The 16,044-nt window shown below is 33.9% G+C and overlaps 2 protein-coding genes across 3 annotated transcripts; one reads left to right on the top strand and one right to left on the bottom strand.

Annotated features, from left to right (window-relative positions):
• Positions 1 to 1,357: 1,357 nt before the first annotated feature.
• On the top strand, positions 1,358 to 5,286 carry LOC110601918 (cold-responsive protein kinase 1). The gene is made up of 7 exons (XM_021739320.2): positions 1,358 to 1,512; positions 1,961 to 2,109; positions 2,337 to 2,452; positions 2,570 to 2,780; positions 2,986 to 3,229; positions 3,623 to 3,773; positions 4,631 to 5,286. Exons 2-7 carry the CDS (start codon positions 2,037 to 2,039, stop codon positions 5,042 to 5,044), a joined length of 1,209 nt encoding a protein of 402 aa, XP_021595012.1. The 5' UTR covers positions 1,358 to 1,512; positions 1,961 to 2,036; the 3' UTR covers positions 5,045 to 5,286.
• A 481-nt stretch (positions 5,287 to 5,767) lies between these two features.
• Positions 5,768 to 14,217, bottom strand: LOC110601916 (dnaJ homolog dnj-5). 2 transcript variants are annotated; one of them, XM_021739316.2, is made up of 9 exons: positions 13,060 to 14,217; positions 12,013 to 12,142; positions 10,186 to 10,676; positions 9,866 to 9,946; positions 9,661 to 9,762; positions 7,985 to 8,098; positions 7,811 to 7,894; positions 7,154 to 7,225; positions 5,768 to 6,425 (listed from the first exon to the last, which is right to left on the bottom strand). In XM_021739316.2, the coding sequence occupies exons 1-9, from the start codon at positions 13,378 to 13,380 to the stop codon at positions 6,156 to 6,158; spliced, it is 1,665 nt and encodes a 554-aa protein (XP_021595008.1). In that variant the 5' UTR covers positions 13,381 to 14,217; the 3' UTR covers positions 5,768 to 6,155. The 2 variants fall into 2 exon arrangements, with proteins under 2 accessions (XP_021595008.1, XP_021595010.1); XM_021739318.2 differs by lacking the exon at positions 13,060 to 14,217 and adding an exon at positions 12,264 to 12,282.
• Positions 14,218 to 16,044: the final 1,827 nt, after the last annotated feature.

The following is a 16,044-nucleotide window of genomic DNA, read 5'->3' as shown; positions in this document are numbered from 1 at the left end:
GTATCGGAGAGTTTTCACATAAAATTTTTTAGTGATCTCTTAACCGTCTTTTTTATTTAATAAATTTTATTTTTTAAAGTCAAATATTAAATAGATTTTATTTTTTAAAGTCAAATATTGAACTTATTACAGAACGATAATTAATCCGATAAATTAAATCTTTATCTAAATATTCTTATTTGAATATCTTGCTAAATCTAACTTATCTCACTGTTATCATGGCGCCTCTGTATATTTATAAATAAATATCATTTGCTTTAATAAAAAAAAATTCGTATATAATATGAAAAAATTTAAAAACCCTTAAAAATCTCCTCGCACATCAATTTTTATAATATATTCAGCCGTCAAACTTTGAGTATAACATATTAAACATTGAAAATTGAGGTTGAATTATTTTGATCTTTCCGGTAATTAAAAATTATAAGAAAGTAATTAAGTAATTTAAAAATATTATATTTACAACATGTGAGAATTGTGCCTAAAAAAATTAATTAAAAAAAATAAAAGGAAGGAACGAGCATAGATAGATTCTCGCTTCCTCGTCCTTGCTGAATTCCTTCCTCCTAAGTCTACAAATTCCCAAAAAAAAAAAAAAAAAAAACGCAGCTGAATCAGTCATGACGACGCCTTTGCTAGTTGACTTTTTTTTGGTTTTTTTACTTTGCCTATTTTACCCACCATTCACATGACCCTCTTTTTCTTTTTAATTAATTACATATGTTTTATAGAATAAATTATATTATCTTCTCATCAATTCATTTTTTGTTTATTATTAATTATTTGACTATAAATTATTTTAAAATACTCCCAAATCATTGTCCTGCCCACCAATGATAATAATATCATTAAATTCATTGAAGTGATAAAAATTTTTTATTTTCTAAAATTATTAAATTTTACTTTTCAAAATGAAAATAAAGAGGAAATATCCTAAAATGTTTTAAGACAAAAAAGGATGCACATTAAAAAAATAAAATTCTATTATAGAATTTCATAAAACTAAAACATGAAAAATAAACAATTATAAAATATCATACAAATTAAGCAATTTAAAATTTAAAAAAATTTAAATAATCTATAAAAAAATCTTCTTTAATTATTATATTATAAAATATTGATTTTTCAATTTTAAAAGATAGTTTTAATTATTAAATATTTTATTATTTAATTTTTATAATTTAAAAAAATTAATGAATGACTTAATTTTATAAAAAATTTAATAATTAATCTTGAGGATATCTTTTCAAAATAAAAATTTCATCTTTTTATTTGTTAATTCATCTTAAATAAAAGTTTTAATGATGAGAGAGAGAGATGAGTCAAAGTCAGAGCGCAGAGGGAGAAATTTCAAAGAACGTGAGCGTTCCTTCATGGACTTTGCCTATACTGCCTCTTCCATTCTATTTTCTATTTCACACCTCTCCCCCAATCCTTGTACTGCCTAAAATTATTTGTTTCTTTGTTCTCAACGATCTCATCCTCAGCTTCTTTCTGGGATTTTCTCTTCAGGTGATCCTCTCTTCTTCTTCTCTTCATCTTTTCATTTTGATCTTGTTTCTTTTCTGATGCTTCACTATTACTAATTGGACGCTTCAATTTCAATTAGCTTCTTCATTCTTTTGTTTATATAGTTCTTTGGCCAATCTCTTGTTGGTTTACTCAGTACTCTCATACTATACTGATTTCTCTTCCTCTTCTTATTGTTGTTGTTTCTGATCTAAGTTTCCGTTAGCTCACTTGTATCATTTCTCAAGATATCTGTGTTCCCACATGAGAAAATAACAAGCTATCATTAGTTGTAATTTTTCTTTTTCTTAATGAATTTGCGAATTTGTGGGCATCAGTTGAAACTTCCCAGATCAATTGTACCCAAAATTTTTATTGTGCTTATCTGTTTATTTGTATGCTTCAAGACTTTGCACCTAAGATATATGTATTTCTGGCTCTGATGATTCAGGTTACCTGGTCCTGGAAGTTGTTCATTTAATCATTTGTTGATAGTCGGTATTGAAGACTGGTTAGTCAAGACAATTATGCCTTGTTTTTCTTTCTTATTTGGTCGGAAGTTTGGTTCTTCAGCAGAAAGTTCTTTTGGGGTTGACGAAGGTAAGATGCAAAAAATTAAAAAATAAAAAATGAAGCACTTCTTTTCGTTTTTCCAGTGGGGAAGTGGGTGGGTTTATCTATACATTTCTATGTACATGCATATATCTTGACTAGAAAAGCCTTCTGAGATAATTATTCTTCCACATGATCATATGCCTGAAGTTAATATTTCTATGTTCCACATCCCACAATAATAAAGTTTCTTATTAGGTTGTATTTCTGAACAGAGGTTGCAGGCATTCACAATGTTAAACTCTACACCTACAAAGAACTAAGAAATGCTACAGAAGATTTTAATCCGGCCAACAAAATTGGGGAAGGTGGTTTTGGTTCAGTATACAAGGTAAGTATATGATTATTATTGAAATATATTACTTATTTTGTTAAAGCATAGTATTTTCTTTTTCCTTTCTTTTTCTTGTGAGTAGCTCATCCCTAAAGAAATATTCTTGATGCTCAGGGAAAGCTTAAAGATGGGAAAATTGCTGCTATAAAAGTTCTTTCAGCTGAATCCAGACAAGGGGTTAAAGAGTTCTTAACAGAGATTAATGTGATATCAGAGATAGAGCACCAAAATTTAGTTAAGCTATACGGCTGCTGTGCGGAAGGAAAGCACAGAATTTTAGTCTACAACTATCTTGAGAATAACAGTCTCGCACAAACTCTTCTTGGTAAGTATACATTTTTTTATTTGTTACCTAGAAATTTGCTAAACTGTTTCTCTGTGCTTTGTTATTTATTTCTCATTACAGTATGATGTTAAGATCAGTAACTATAGTATGTTTATGCATCTAACTTAATAACATTTACATAATGCTTGCTTGAATTTTGTTTAATCATGATTGAATCTGAGTGTTCAAGAATATTCTCTTTCAGGAGGAGGTCACAGTCACAGTAACATCCAATTTAGTTGGAGAACACGATCTAAAATCTGCATTGGTGTAGCACGAGGGCTTGCCTTCCTCCATGAAGATTTACGGCCACACATTGTGCATAGAGATATCAAGGCCAGCAATATTCTCCTTGACAAAGACCTTACTCCCAAAATTTCAGATTTTGGTCTAGCGAAGCTTATCCCACCTAACATGACTCATGTCAGTACACGTGTGGCTGGAACAATGTAAGTTTCAACCTTTCTGTTTTCTTCATCAATTTGTTAATTATGTTTCCAGCATGCTGTCAGCCACAATCAAGTCCATGCATGCATTAATTTAAATGAATACTTTCACGGAGAGTACAAATGATCAAAACATTCTGATTGCTTATCATTTGTTTATTTGGCATTGTGACACATTGAATGATGTTTGATGACTCAAATCCAATACTTTAGAAAGCTGATATCAGTAAATGATAGTTGATTTTTTTTTTCTCCGTTCCACACTAGCATTTGGGAAAAGGTTATATTAAGTGTTTATTTTTCTTGAAATCATGCTGGATATACTATTGGGAAGTAGTAATGGATAATCCTTTCTTACATATGGATATCGTAGTAACTCTATATTTGCTGTTTTAGAGGTTACCTGGCACCAGAGTATGCAATAAGGGGGCAGCTGACGAGGAAAGCAGACATTTATAGTTTTGGTGTCCTGCTTGTGGAAATTGTCAGTGGGAGATGCAACACAAATACACGGTTACCTGTCGACGAACAATATCTTTTAGAAAGGGTATGAATATCTCCAGTCCTTACTATTATGATAAGCTAATGGCTATTGGATAGGTAAAAGTGACATAATTCTGCAGTGTTTCCAATTTTGAGACATGTTTTCTTGAAACTGTCCTTTGTGTGTAATATTTGTGTTGGGCACTCAAGAACACAAGCTAAATGACTGCTCACACTAACTCGCTTGATAGTCAACATGATTAAGAACAATAACTAGGTTCAAACTTTATTGAAACCAGGCAAGAGAAGAGGGAATAACATAATCACAGATTACCGTGTTTGTGAAACGATCCTCAATATTTTTCCACACATATTATCACCAATTTTCTACCAAAATAGAAGGCATGATCTCTAGTTTTAAAGCTGTCCATTGGTCAGAATTGGACTGGATCAAGGTAAATACTACCTAGTTTTCCCAAATGAAATACTAAATCCAATCCAGTTTATTAATTTCAGTCCATATCTAAGTCCTAATTGATTTGCACATCCTCTTTTTATTTTGATCGACACTTTTTCTTTTAAAATTATAGTTTATACAAAGTGTAAAATTTGGCCACCTATCATCCTACCTAACACAAGAAAAATAATATTAGAAGAATATTCATGCTGTCTCCCTATCAAGTATCAACAGTCACCAAAAATTTTGGGCATCCTTGGAGATTATGAACAAATTAATCCATGATTCGTATATTCGTTTTACCAATTTGGGCATCCTTGGATATTAACAAATTTGCATATTGTAGTCTTGTAGAGGACAAATGTTCACATGTTTTTGTTGTAGTAAGACTCCTCAGAAATGATGCTTATAGTAAAATGGATATTTTAGACACTGCTCACCCCATTTGGATTCTCCTGTTGCAGACTTGGGACCTTTATGAGCGAAGGGAACTGGTTGGGCTTGTGGATACGTCACTGGACGGTGACTTTGATGCTGAGGAAGCTTGTAGATTTCTTAAGATTGGTTTACTCTGCACACAAGATGCTCCAAAGCTTCGTCCCTCCATGTCTACAGTGGTCAAGCTGCTAACTGGTGAGAAGGACCTTGATGATAGTAAGATAACAAAACCAGGTCTAATTACTGATTTCATGGATCTCAAAGTAAGAGGCCCCCCAAAAGCAAAATCCCAGAAAAAGACATCTTATGATAAAACCAACTCTGAAACAAAGAGTAAATCTAATGTGTTTACTGACTCTGGAAAACTGGATGAGTCAACCTTGTTGTCATCAGGAAACTCAACAAGTGCAGCCACGAGCTTAACTGCGTCGTACGATTAAAGTATTTAAACGTCAGTGTGAAAAAGCACATCCATTGATTTTTTCTTTTCTTTTTTTTTTTTTTTTTTGGGGGGGGGGGTTCTTTTAAGGCTTTTAATCGTGTAAATTCCGGAACCATGTTCCTTTCTTGTTCTTTCTTTCTAGGTAATTTCTTTTGGCTACGCAAGTTTGCCCGGATGTATTCTTTCTTGTAAATGGATGAAGTTCAGTAAAATGAAGAAAATGTACTGGGTTTTGATCTCTGTCTAGTTTGTGCACAGACACCAATGCTCTAATCTGATACAAGGTTAGGCATTTGTTACTCCAGCCTATGGCCCTATAATATATCGGCAAGAGAATCAGCAGTTCTCTACAATTTATAAAAGTAAAATGGCTAAATAAAAAAAAATTGCCCAACAAGCTTTCCGCGATGTGCAGGGTGAATGAGCAGCAACTTGAGAAGATTGAATCATCAGTTTCAATTGCAGCTTTAATTTCCCAGCATTAAAAATTGGCATATTTCACGTAATTTCCACTTATCCAATGTACTTCTAATTTGAGGATCCTGGTCTCTTTCATCAATTTTCAACTCAACCAAACAACCCATTAGTTCACAAAATTCAGGACCATCCTCTATTAGTAAATCCTAGCCTAATAATCCCCTATCACTGAATTCAACATTATTTACCAAATTTCAAGCAAGCAGTTACCAGTTCCATCTAAAAGAAAACGAAGAAGTGCATGTGGCGAAATGAGAATTTTATTCAAAATAATATTTACACAAAATGGGAAAACAATGCACCAAAAGAGTGCATCTCATTCAAAATTATTTCCTTTGTTTTTCTTCTTTATCAAGAAGGGGCCGGGGGGGGGGTTGGTTTTTTGCTGGCGGGCATTGCAAGGAAATATCAACTGTTATATGCTAAAAAATGCCCTGAAATGTTGATTAAACATCTACAGCTCTCAAAGCCAGCTCACCCCTAAAACCTGTCTTGGCTGGGACTGTTCATATCAGATTTTGACGAAGAAACAAGTGATCTTTGATTGTGACTAATCAACTAAAACACAGTTCCATTTTACTTGGGAGGGGCTGTGAAAATTTCTGTACTTCTCCATTAGTCCCTTCAATCTTTCAAGTAGATGATCTTCTCCATTGCTTCTTCCCTTTCTTTTGATGCAATTTGAATGGACTCCAGCTCTTTCTGCGTGTGGAAGTCTCAGAAAAGAGCCCAGAAGCCAAGGCCTGCTGAAGCCACAGCTCAAATTCTTCTTCATTCTCATCCATCATCTCAGCATCCAAATCCCAAGGGAATCTGCTTGATTTGGAACGTGGCGTCTTCTCCAAACCAACCATGTTTACATGGAAGCTAGGCCTATGGGTATTAGGCCTACATGCCATCCCCTGCAAATAGAATTCAGGCTAATGTAAGGTTGTGGATATGATGATCCTTGTGTAATGACAGCTTTCTTTTAATGATTTGTCTTAGTAAGCACTGTTTGACATCTAAAATCCTAATTAAATTTGAGATGGTAGAACAGCTATTCTATGGAATGATGATTCCACCATTAAATTCTGAACTAAAGCCAAGAATAGCTATTCTAGTCCCATCCTGTTGCATAAATCAAATAAAAGCATAAAACTGGTACTATAAACAGCTGCAAGGAATTATTTCCATCTTTTGTGACAGGAAATCACATCAACTCTATGGTATCACCAGAGTTGTTTGAGAAAGTATTTGCTGAAGCATAAGACTGCTACTTTGCCTCTAATCAGTAACATTCTAACTAATATGAATTAGGATCAGCAGAAGCAAATGACCTTATTTTAGCTGTTTCTCATTGATTTCTTTCCTCCTTCCAGAAAAGTATATTTAAGTGGTGAAATTACAATAACTCCTAAAATATTTAAAAGCTCGATCACATCAAAGGTCTATGCATTTTCTGCCAATGTATTCAAGACCTAAAAAAAGAAGTAAACCTGAAGTGTCATGGAAGACAGGATGGGAAATAAAGGTCTGAGAGCTCAGTTCAAATTTTGTGCACTCATTCTTGAGTAGTCAAAATGAGTTCTTAACAGGTAATGAATCCTAAGTATCAAGACTCCAACTAAAAACACAGAGAAAAACATACCTGACAAATAGCCCATTCTGACACATCAAAGATTTTGCTTTCAGCACAGACAAAAGCACAGGGTATTTCCACCTAAAAAGGAGAAACCACAATTGATAAGCACAGTGATGCAATGCATAGACGTCAAATCACTATAAATGAAACAAAAAAAATGAATGAATGTCATTTAATGGAGTAAAGCACACATTTATACACTGAACCAGATATGAAACAATAACATTACGCATGGAGAATTCTATCTTTAAACCATTAGATTCCCTCATCCAAGAAGCTGCTTAAAAAGCTTTTTTTAGGTTATGTTCTTCAAACACAATTGTTTAGGTCAATAAAGACCCATCAAGAGAACAATCTTTTCCATGTTAAAGTCTACCTCAATGCCATGCTAGCATGAGCACACACTGCATCTGATACATAATTGAAATAATATTAAAAACTTATGAACCAAATTGATAGAACTAAAAGCACAGGATATAAATGAAAAGGCATCCAAAGTTTAGGATTTTCAAAACCTTTCACAGGATATAAATGAAAAAGTGTCCAAAGTTCACGAATTTCAAAACCTTACATTTTTAGAATTGTAATGTATCAAGAATTACATTGAATCCAGCTTAAAATAATAATAGTTCATATAGAATTATTTCCTTAGGAGGTACGTACCTTTTGAGGCCTATCAAAGACCAATGAACCTTTGTATTCAACCCACCCATCTCCATCTTTGGCTTGATGGTACTGACAACAATCCTAAAGCCAAAACTAGTCTTCAGATAAATAAGGAAAGATGCAGAATTGATATAAGGGAAAGAGTTCAACTAGTAGAATTAGAGGACTGACCTGACACCATCTGGCCTTAGCCTTACTCCTATTGGTGCACACCCATATATGTGAGTTGTGGCACTTTGTGCACTGTATACGCCTTGACTCCTCAGAGCAATAGTCTTGGTTGGCCTGCTTATAATATGAATATATTTAGAAAACATTCTAATGCAGTCAAATACAAATAAATGTGTCCAAGGATAACTACAATTCACACCACCAATAATAGCCATATTCGAAATCACAATCTGCAAATGTTACAGCAATGACAATACTACTTTCTTGCTTGCTTACCACATACTAAACTCATTCACAAGCTTGTGGACATGATTATTAAACAATGATTGCACCCATTTACTGTGGGAGAATCTTTAAAAATCCCTTTCAAATTATTTTAAATCTATCCTACATCTAAGTAGAAAAGCAAAACATCCCAACTCATGGCAAGTTTTCTTTTGATGACATGTAGAAGGGTCACTGCAACCTGAAGAGGACATACAGATACAGTACAACCATGGCATTTATGATCACAATCAGTTGAAAGAGGCTAAAGTAGATACTTCTCTTCGATCAGATGCTAGAAGCATTTTATATGCATCTAATCAACAGATTGAACACTGATGGCATCCATCTATATTTCAAAAATTAGCTACCTGTGCTAATCAAGCTTTTAAAAAAAATAATAAAAGAAAACATAACTAATGATGAAAGTTGCATGAACCTCATGCCACCATCCATGGTTAAATGTCACAAATTTCTTGTATAAGCATATAGCCAAATAAACATTTTAAAAACAACAAATAAATAAAATACTCATGGAACAATTTAAGTATTATTATATTTATAAAAAACAAATATATAAATCATAGGATGATGTTTAAAGACAAATAAATTGCCCACAACTACTCTTGAGAGTTATGTACCATTTAGTTAAACTTTGCTTTGTGGCTTATGACAAGAATACTTTTGACAATTTTTTTTTTTTATAAAGGTAATGATAAGAACATTTGATAAATATATGAATTTCCCTTCATATGAGTAATTTTCCATCCATAGCTGTTTTGCTTCAAATCATTATCCTTTGTTATCAGAAAACTTTGTTTCATTTTAATAATTTTTTTTAGAAAAGAAAATTATATTTGGAAAGAATATAGGAGGGCACACTGTTTCCATATTTTCAGTCTTCCATTTTGTCATCCTTTACTTAGGGCCTAGGAGTTGTTTAGGAACTAAATCTTTTGAGTTTGGCACTTAAAAATGGAATCCAACTTTTTGTTAAATTAGGAATATTAGGCAACTTTGTCTGTGTGTCTGTGCATGCGCATGCATGCATCCAGACTATCTCTTTTAGTTATATCATAAGGAAACAATTTTTAGAAAACTTCTGGCAATTGGGATTGTGCAAAGCAACTCCACACCTAGGCGTGTAATCAATTGATCTAGCTAAGAAATTACTATTTCCTGGTTGATTTTCACCCAAAATATTTAGTCATGTTCCTAGATAATAATTAAATCAAGTTCTCTGCATAAGAAACTCTGACATTATTGTTAAAAACTTTCAATTCTGTCCTGCATCAACATGACCACATTATTCTCACTTTTTATCATAAATATCACACCAGCAATGAATTAAAAACAAAGACAAAATGACCATAATGCTCGAGAAATTATGAGCAATGAATATCCAGAATTACCTGATGAGTACCATGGGACTTTTGACAAACACTCCTAGTCTTGGACTCTTCCTTCCTTAATTGCTCATCATAGTCCCACTTTTTTGATGAGTCAGAAAGAACCTATGAATTAAAACATAATGTCAGAAGATCAAAAAGAGAAAAAAAAGAACTATAGATCGTTAACCTTGAAAGAGAAGGATTCCTATTGAATGTAGATGCTTACCTCATAAGCGCATTGAAGTTTCTTAAATGATTCACTTGCCAAAGGACTTCCCATATTTTTATCAGGATGAACAAGCATGGCCTAGACACAGAATTAAAAAGGGGCACCAGTAAGTCCACACTCTTTCCTTTTTCATCCATTTTTGTTAAATTCTAGGTGTGTGCCTGTGTGTGTGTGTGAGAGAGAGTGTGAGAGAGACAGAGAGGAGTTTAATTTTCCCTAGTTAGAAGGTATTCTAACTGGTTTTGATTCCAGTTACCACGAGCAGAATCAAGCAATCAACTTGTACTCAAAATCCAATTAATAAATTTTTAATATACCTTCTTTCGATACTCCCTTCTCAAGATTGTAGCATCAATTCGTTTATGGCGAGGAAATCCTAGTGCTTCATAATGATCTACACTATTCAATATCCTTCTCATCTCATCAGCTGAACTTATTTCTTCTCTAACCACCTTTCTACTGAAAGTCTCATTTTGGTTGCTGATAACAGATGAAGTAGCGGCTGGTTTGCTTGATGATTTGCATGACTGCAACTTTTCAGATTCATCAGTAGGAACTGAGTATTCACACTCCGGAGAGAACTCATCTCGCATAACTGTTTCAGATTCCTTCTGCTCTTCAAAATGCTTACTCTCATTGATATTGTCACACCATTGGAGCAAAAAATTTAAAACATCGTTTGATAAAAATGTAAGGTTTATTGATAGGAAAACACCATGCCATCCAACTCGAACTTTCACAAAATAAATAGCATATATTGTCGCCATCAGGACCACTAAACGAGCATGATTTAGAGAGAAGAAGTAACCTGCATTTTCATAATTTGGAGAGTTAAACCTCAAAATACTACAGATACATAGAATAGGAGCAAAACGGTCATTATATAAAGAGTTTGAATTCACCATATAACTTTCTAAGAGGACACTTAGAAATTGTGTCAATCGAGTTCAAGCCATGCCCAATATAATAACAGTGATGTACTCTTTGATCATGTGCACACACAAAAATACATGGTTATTAACACAGACAGGTAGCAGATAGCCACAAACAAGAGAATTTATGCAAGCAATTTACAGAAAGTAAGTGACAAATGATTTATATTACAACTAGGAATTTCATATATGGTAGAAGTACTTCCTATTAGTGCCACTACCAGTTAGGCCCAGTTACAGCAGGGCTATATCTGCTGCTCAAGTTAATTTATAACTGGAGCCTCCTAAAGTTGAACATCCTCCATATTTTAAGCAATACATGCACAAGTCAATTGTTCCCATTAGTGTAGCCATCAAAACTAACTTCAGATTGTAGATATTGTCAATTGCACTATATATTTCATATGACTTATTTAGCTTGTTGTCACAGTCTGATAGTAATGCCTAAAGTGTCAGAGTTTATAATCCTAATATTAAAGAATTTCACTTGTTCATTAATGTTTCTTTTCAGCAAATGCAAAAGGCCTATCCTTATATGTAAGCACTTTATTTGTCAATGCCCATAAAAGAGTTGCCATCAATAAAATTTCAGATTACACATGCAAGTAGAAGCAATATATGCTAATTCTCATCAGAACTGACAAGTAGATTCAAGAGTGCAAATACAACATCAGTAGGTAGCCAAGATGATTATGTTTAGTCTGTACATCAAAAGGGATCAAGTTAAATGCGCTGATAGCACAAAGGATCTCAAACTGCAGACTGCTTATTTATTTCCAATATCATCCTCAAACTGCAGACTACTCATTTATTTCCAATATCTTCCTTGTCTTAGCTAAATCTGGTGTCATTAAATGTCTAGAAAAGTGCTTCAATGCCTTGAGAGTTATTGTGTCAGCAAAGCTTTAAGCCAATAACATTTTAACTGTGTTGGTGGAGCACACAACTCAAATTCCAATAAAACCAAAAAAAAATATAAAAGTATACAAGTGTAAGAAAATATAGTCCACATTGTTTGGCCCAAATAAAGTAGACTGCAGAATAAAAAAAATTAAGAGAAACATATATTCTAAATTAATTATTTAACGTCAGGAACATGCAAAGAAGCCGACCAGTAAATATCATCCTATCTTGTTTAAACAATATCAGCCAGAAGAAAGACATGAGAATTTAATATCATTTACCAACATTGAAATTCTATTGAAGACATACCTCCAACTATAAATAATGTTCCAGTTATCCAGAAGTTAGCATACATCCACAAAATTAAAATAGCAAAGAGTCCTACAATAAAAATTCCAGGAGTATAACCCAAATACTGAACAGCAGCTCCTGCAGCTACCTGAAATATTGGACTGACTGTCAGTGACATTTATACAAAAGTACACTGTCCAATAAGATTGATGCAACTCTACAAATCTAATGTAACAACAGCCAAGTTGGGTTACAAGAAAACCTGCAACCTGCTCATGCTAGGTTTCAGATCCACACTCATCAATGAAGAACAAATGCTAACAGTTAACGGTGGAAAGGCATAAAAAAGGGGTCAAAGTAATATGATGTGAACATCTGAAAAGTTGTCAAATAAGAAAGATACAATATGAAACAATGAATTATGACTTATTAAGGAATAAGAGTTGAAAAACAGAAGATCAAGAAGCTAATGTCCAAGTCCAAACTTTAAGTTCCAGAATTACCATTCCAGCATGCAGGTTGCATGCCATTACTTCTCTATTGGAACATATCAAGATAACCATACATATTTGAGTAACATTGAGCATGAGACACCAACAACTCCCAATTTAAGCGTGTTTTAACCTCTATGAAAATAAATATGTGGAGCACTCCAGTCTAGATCTACTGTCAAATACATTTATTGCCGTGACATGAAAACCAAAATATGTTTTTTTCGATAATCCTTCACCCCATTATGTACAAAATCTCCAACCTTGTTTCCTTACTCCTCTCTTCTTGAGAAGCAAATATAAATATCATCTTCTGGTAACAAGCTAGCGTGGACTCAAATCAAACCACCCCCCTTTTTCCCCAGAATCAAGTATAGTTATTTTTCAGCAGCTAATTATCAGATGTATCACGTTATCACTGTGATTCCATTGATATAATTCAACTCACCTATAGATATTGTTTATCCAGAAACATAAGGAAATGGAATGCAGGGATCCGAATATCATATTAAAAAGGAAGTAAGAATATGAGAGAAAATAAATAAAGAAATCAGCGAAAAGACAGAAGACTTACCATACTAAGCAAGACATAAAGCACACAAGACATTGAAGTGAGACTAAGAAAGCCACTCCACATTATAAGAAGCAATGCTGCTGAACCCAGTTTGATAACTGACTGGAAACCTCTTAGGATGCAACCCTTCCAACAAATCAACAGGAAACACATTAGCTGGCCAAATCTCACAAAGCCACTGCACACCGTTGGCCAATGTCGCTCTACGAATACCCCAATCTTGTCCCTCAAACGCAGTGCCGCATTTTTCACACGCGAGTATGCATTTTTCTGTGTTTGCAGCCATTTCCATCCTTGCTTGACCAACCCAATGTCCTCCATCACTAACTAATTACAAACAACTAAATAAATAAACTCAGTAACTCAATTTCAAACATAAAAGATACTGTAAATATCCTTTGATGCCAACGACTGGAAGTTCCCTGAATCTTAGAGGATGTAAAACAAAAGCATCAATGCCATCCATCTCAAGAGAGCTCTTGATCGCACAAAAATTACCCAAAAGCCCTGAGAGGTTAGGGGATAATTTCCTATAGAACTAAAAGACCCAAAAGGCTACTTGGGAACGACCCAAAAAAAGGGGGATCGAGGCAATGAAGCTCCCATTTTCTACTGAAGAGACAGAGGCAGAGGCAGTGACAGAGACAAAGACAAAGTTCCCATGTGATGTGGAATTACAATTACAGTTAGTGAGCTGTGAAAATAATAGTCGGATCACGTTCAACGCAAATTGCTTCACATGGAAGTTTCCAAAAAGTGATGTCTTCAAACCAACTAATGCCTTTGTCTCTTTATTTAAAGAGGAAAAAAAAACCGATGAAAAATGGAAACAAATGGTATATGCTGCGTCTGGTCTATGGAACACAAAGTATATCCTCAGAACAGAAAACAAGAAACAAATTAATGGATCAGAACAGAAGGATGAAGCAGCAAGAGATCACACGAACTACTGCGTCTGCAACAAAATTGAAGAGAGAATGACGAAGATGAAAACAAAGAAAGATAGAGCGAGGACGAGCATAAAATGTGGAAATCTTTGGCTTGGGAACGGAGAAAACCCTAGCTTTTTCAGAAGATCTCGTGAAAGGGGAGCTCGAAAAGTTGGGATTTTCTTTTCTTTCTGCTTCCGAGAGAGCGCTCGTCACTTACTGAGTTACTGTGTGAGTGGATGAGATAATAATGATTCAGTAGGACCCACATCCTCTTTTGCAAGCAAGATTAGAGCATCTCTGGCCTACGCTTTTGTTTTTCCCCCCCTTTTTTTAACTAATAATAATGTAATTAATAATAAATATTTTTCATTTTATTACCAAATTTTAATTAAACTAATTGGAAATCTGCATGCCAAAATTTAAAAACATTTTTTAATCAGAATCGAACGCACAGTAGCATATATCTACTTAAAGCATTTTATGAGTGGAAAAATATGAACCAGAGAGAACATAGGTGCTTCCATGCATTTACTTATTTAACATAACAAAAATGCTTCGTCACAGCACCTTGTTTCCATCTTTTTTTCATGTCAACTGCTCTTCGAATCAGTGGTAGAGCCATGTTGGGGTCCTAAAATTTTAAAATTATATTTATTTTTTAAAATTTTGATAAAATTAATCTTTCTGAAATTTTGAAAAAAATTAGCAGCATGAAAGTCTATAAAAAATGTAAATTACATTAAACCTATAATTTTTAATAAAATTTACAGTTAAATATTTTTATTTTTTATTTTAAGCCTAGCGTTTTTAATTTTATAATACTTCTATTATTAAAATATTATACGCTTAATCTCTAACGTTTTGCTTTAAACAACATTTTTTGCACTGAATTTCAGGTTTAATTTCTAAGAAAAATCAATGCTTTTCGGTGAGTTTTCAACCTCAAGCGACTCCAAACCAAAGGCGACTTTCTGCCATTTTGCAAGCTAAGATTTTCTGTATTTTGGGCTGGGATTGAGTTTTCTTGTGGGCTTAGCCTTTGTCTTATTTAGTTTTGTATGGCTTGTTGTCTTTTGGTAATGGAATTTTTGTGTTGGTCTGGGTGTATTCTATGGACTTCAAAAGTCTTTTATCAACATATTATAATCCTCGAAAAATAAAGAAAATATGTGTTAAAAATAAAGAAAAAGAGCGGAAGTAATTAAAGATGACATGTCACACATCACCTGTTTCATGCTTTCGCTCATATTACTCCAGCTGTCTTTCTTCCCCTTGTCACCAACAAAACTCACACTACCTTCATTCACATATTCAATTCATTTAGAATTGTTATGCAAGATTCATAAAAAAAATAATTATTACGTAAAATAAAATAAAATAATTATTAAAGAATAATGAAATTAAAAGCCACGTAAGCACCGATGGCAAACGCTCTCGCCTTTGACAATAGCAACCATGCTATCTCCATAGAGGAGGACGATTTGATTGATAGGACTACAAGGAAAAAACATAAATAGCTGCCTGATGATGCTCCGGTTAACTACCTGGACGTGGAGGACCAAGAGGTTTTGGATGGTGGGACAAGGAGGGATGATAAGGAGCCGGAGAAGCCTAATCTCCCTAAATCTTTTTTCAAAGATACGTTGTTGAATCAACATATGGGGACTAGGAATGCTTGTTTTGATGATGATGCAATGAGTGAAGCATCATGTGAATCTAAAGATGAGGGGGATGCTACTTGCCCTAGGGATAAAATAACGCCAGAAGAAAAGAACAGGCTCAAACAGCCCTGGCGAAACTCTTAGATTCTTAAACTTTTGGGACGTTCGATTGGTTATGTTTATTTATCAAAAAGAATCTCTGAGCTTTGGCATCCGAAGTCTCATTTCAATGTTATAGCTCTTGATGATGGCTATTTTTTAGTAAAGTTCACTAGCAAGCAAGACTATGATCATGCACTTTTAGGTGGACCTTGGATGATTGCTAATCACTATCTTACAGTACGACGACGATGGCATCCTGAGTTTGATCCGTATGCTGCTAATGCTTTAGA

Source organism: Manihot esculenta, chromosome 15 (genome assembly GCF_001659605.2).
Source record: "Manihot esculenta cultivar AM560-2 chromosome 15, M.esculenta_v8, whole genome shotgun sequence".
Lineage (NCBI taxonomy): Eukaryota > Viridiplantae > Streptophyta > Magnoliopsida > Malpighiales > Euphorbiaceae > Manihot > Manihot esculenta.
The sequence above is the reverse complement of the archived record's forward strand: the minus strand, read 5'-3'. Positions and strand labels throughout refer to the sequence as shown.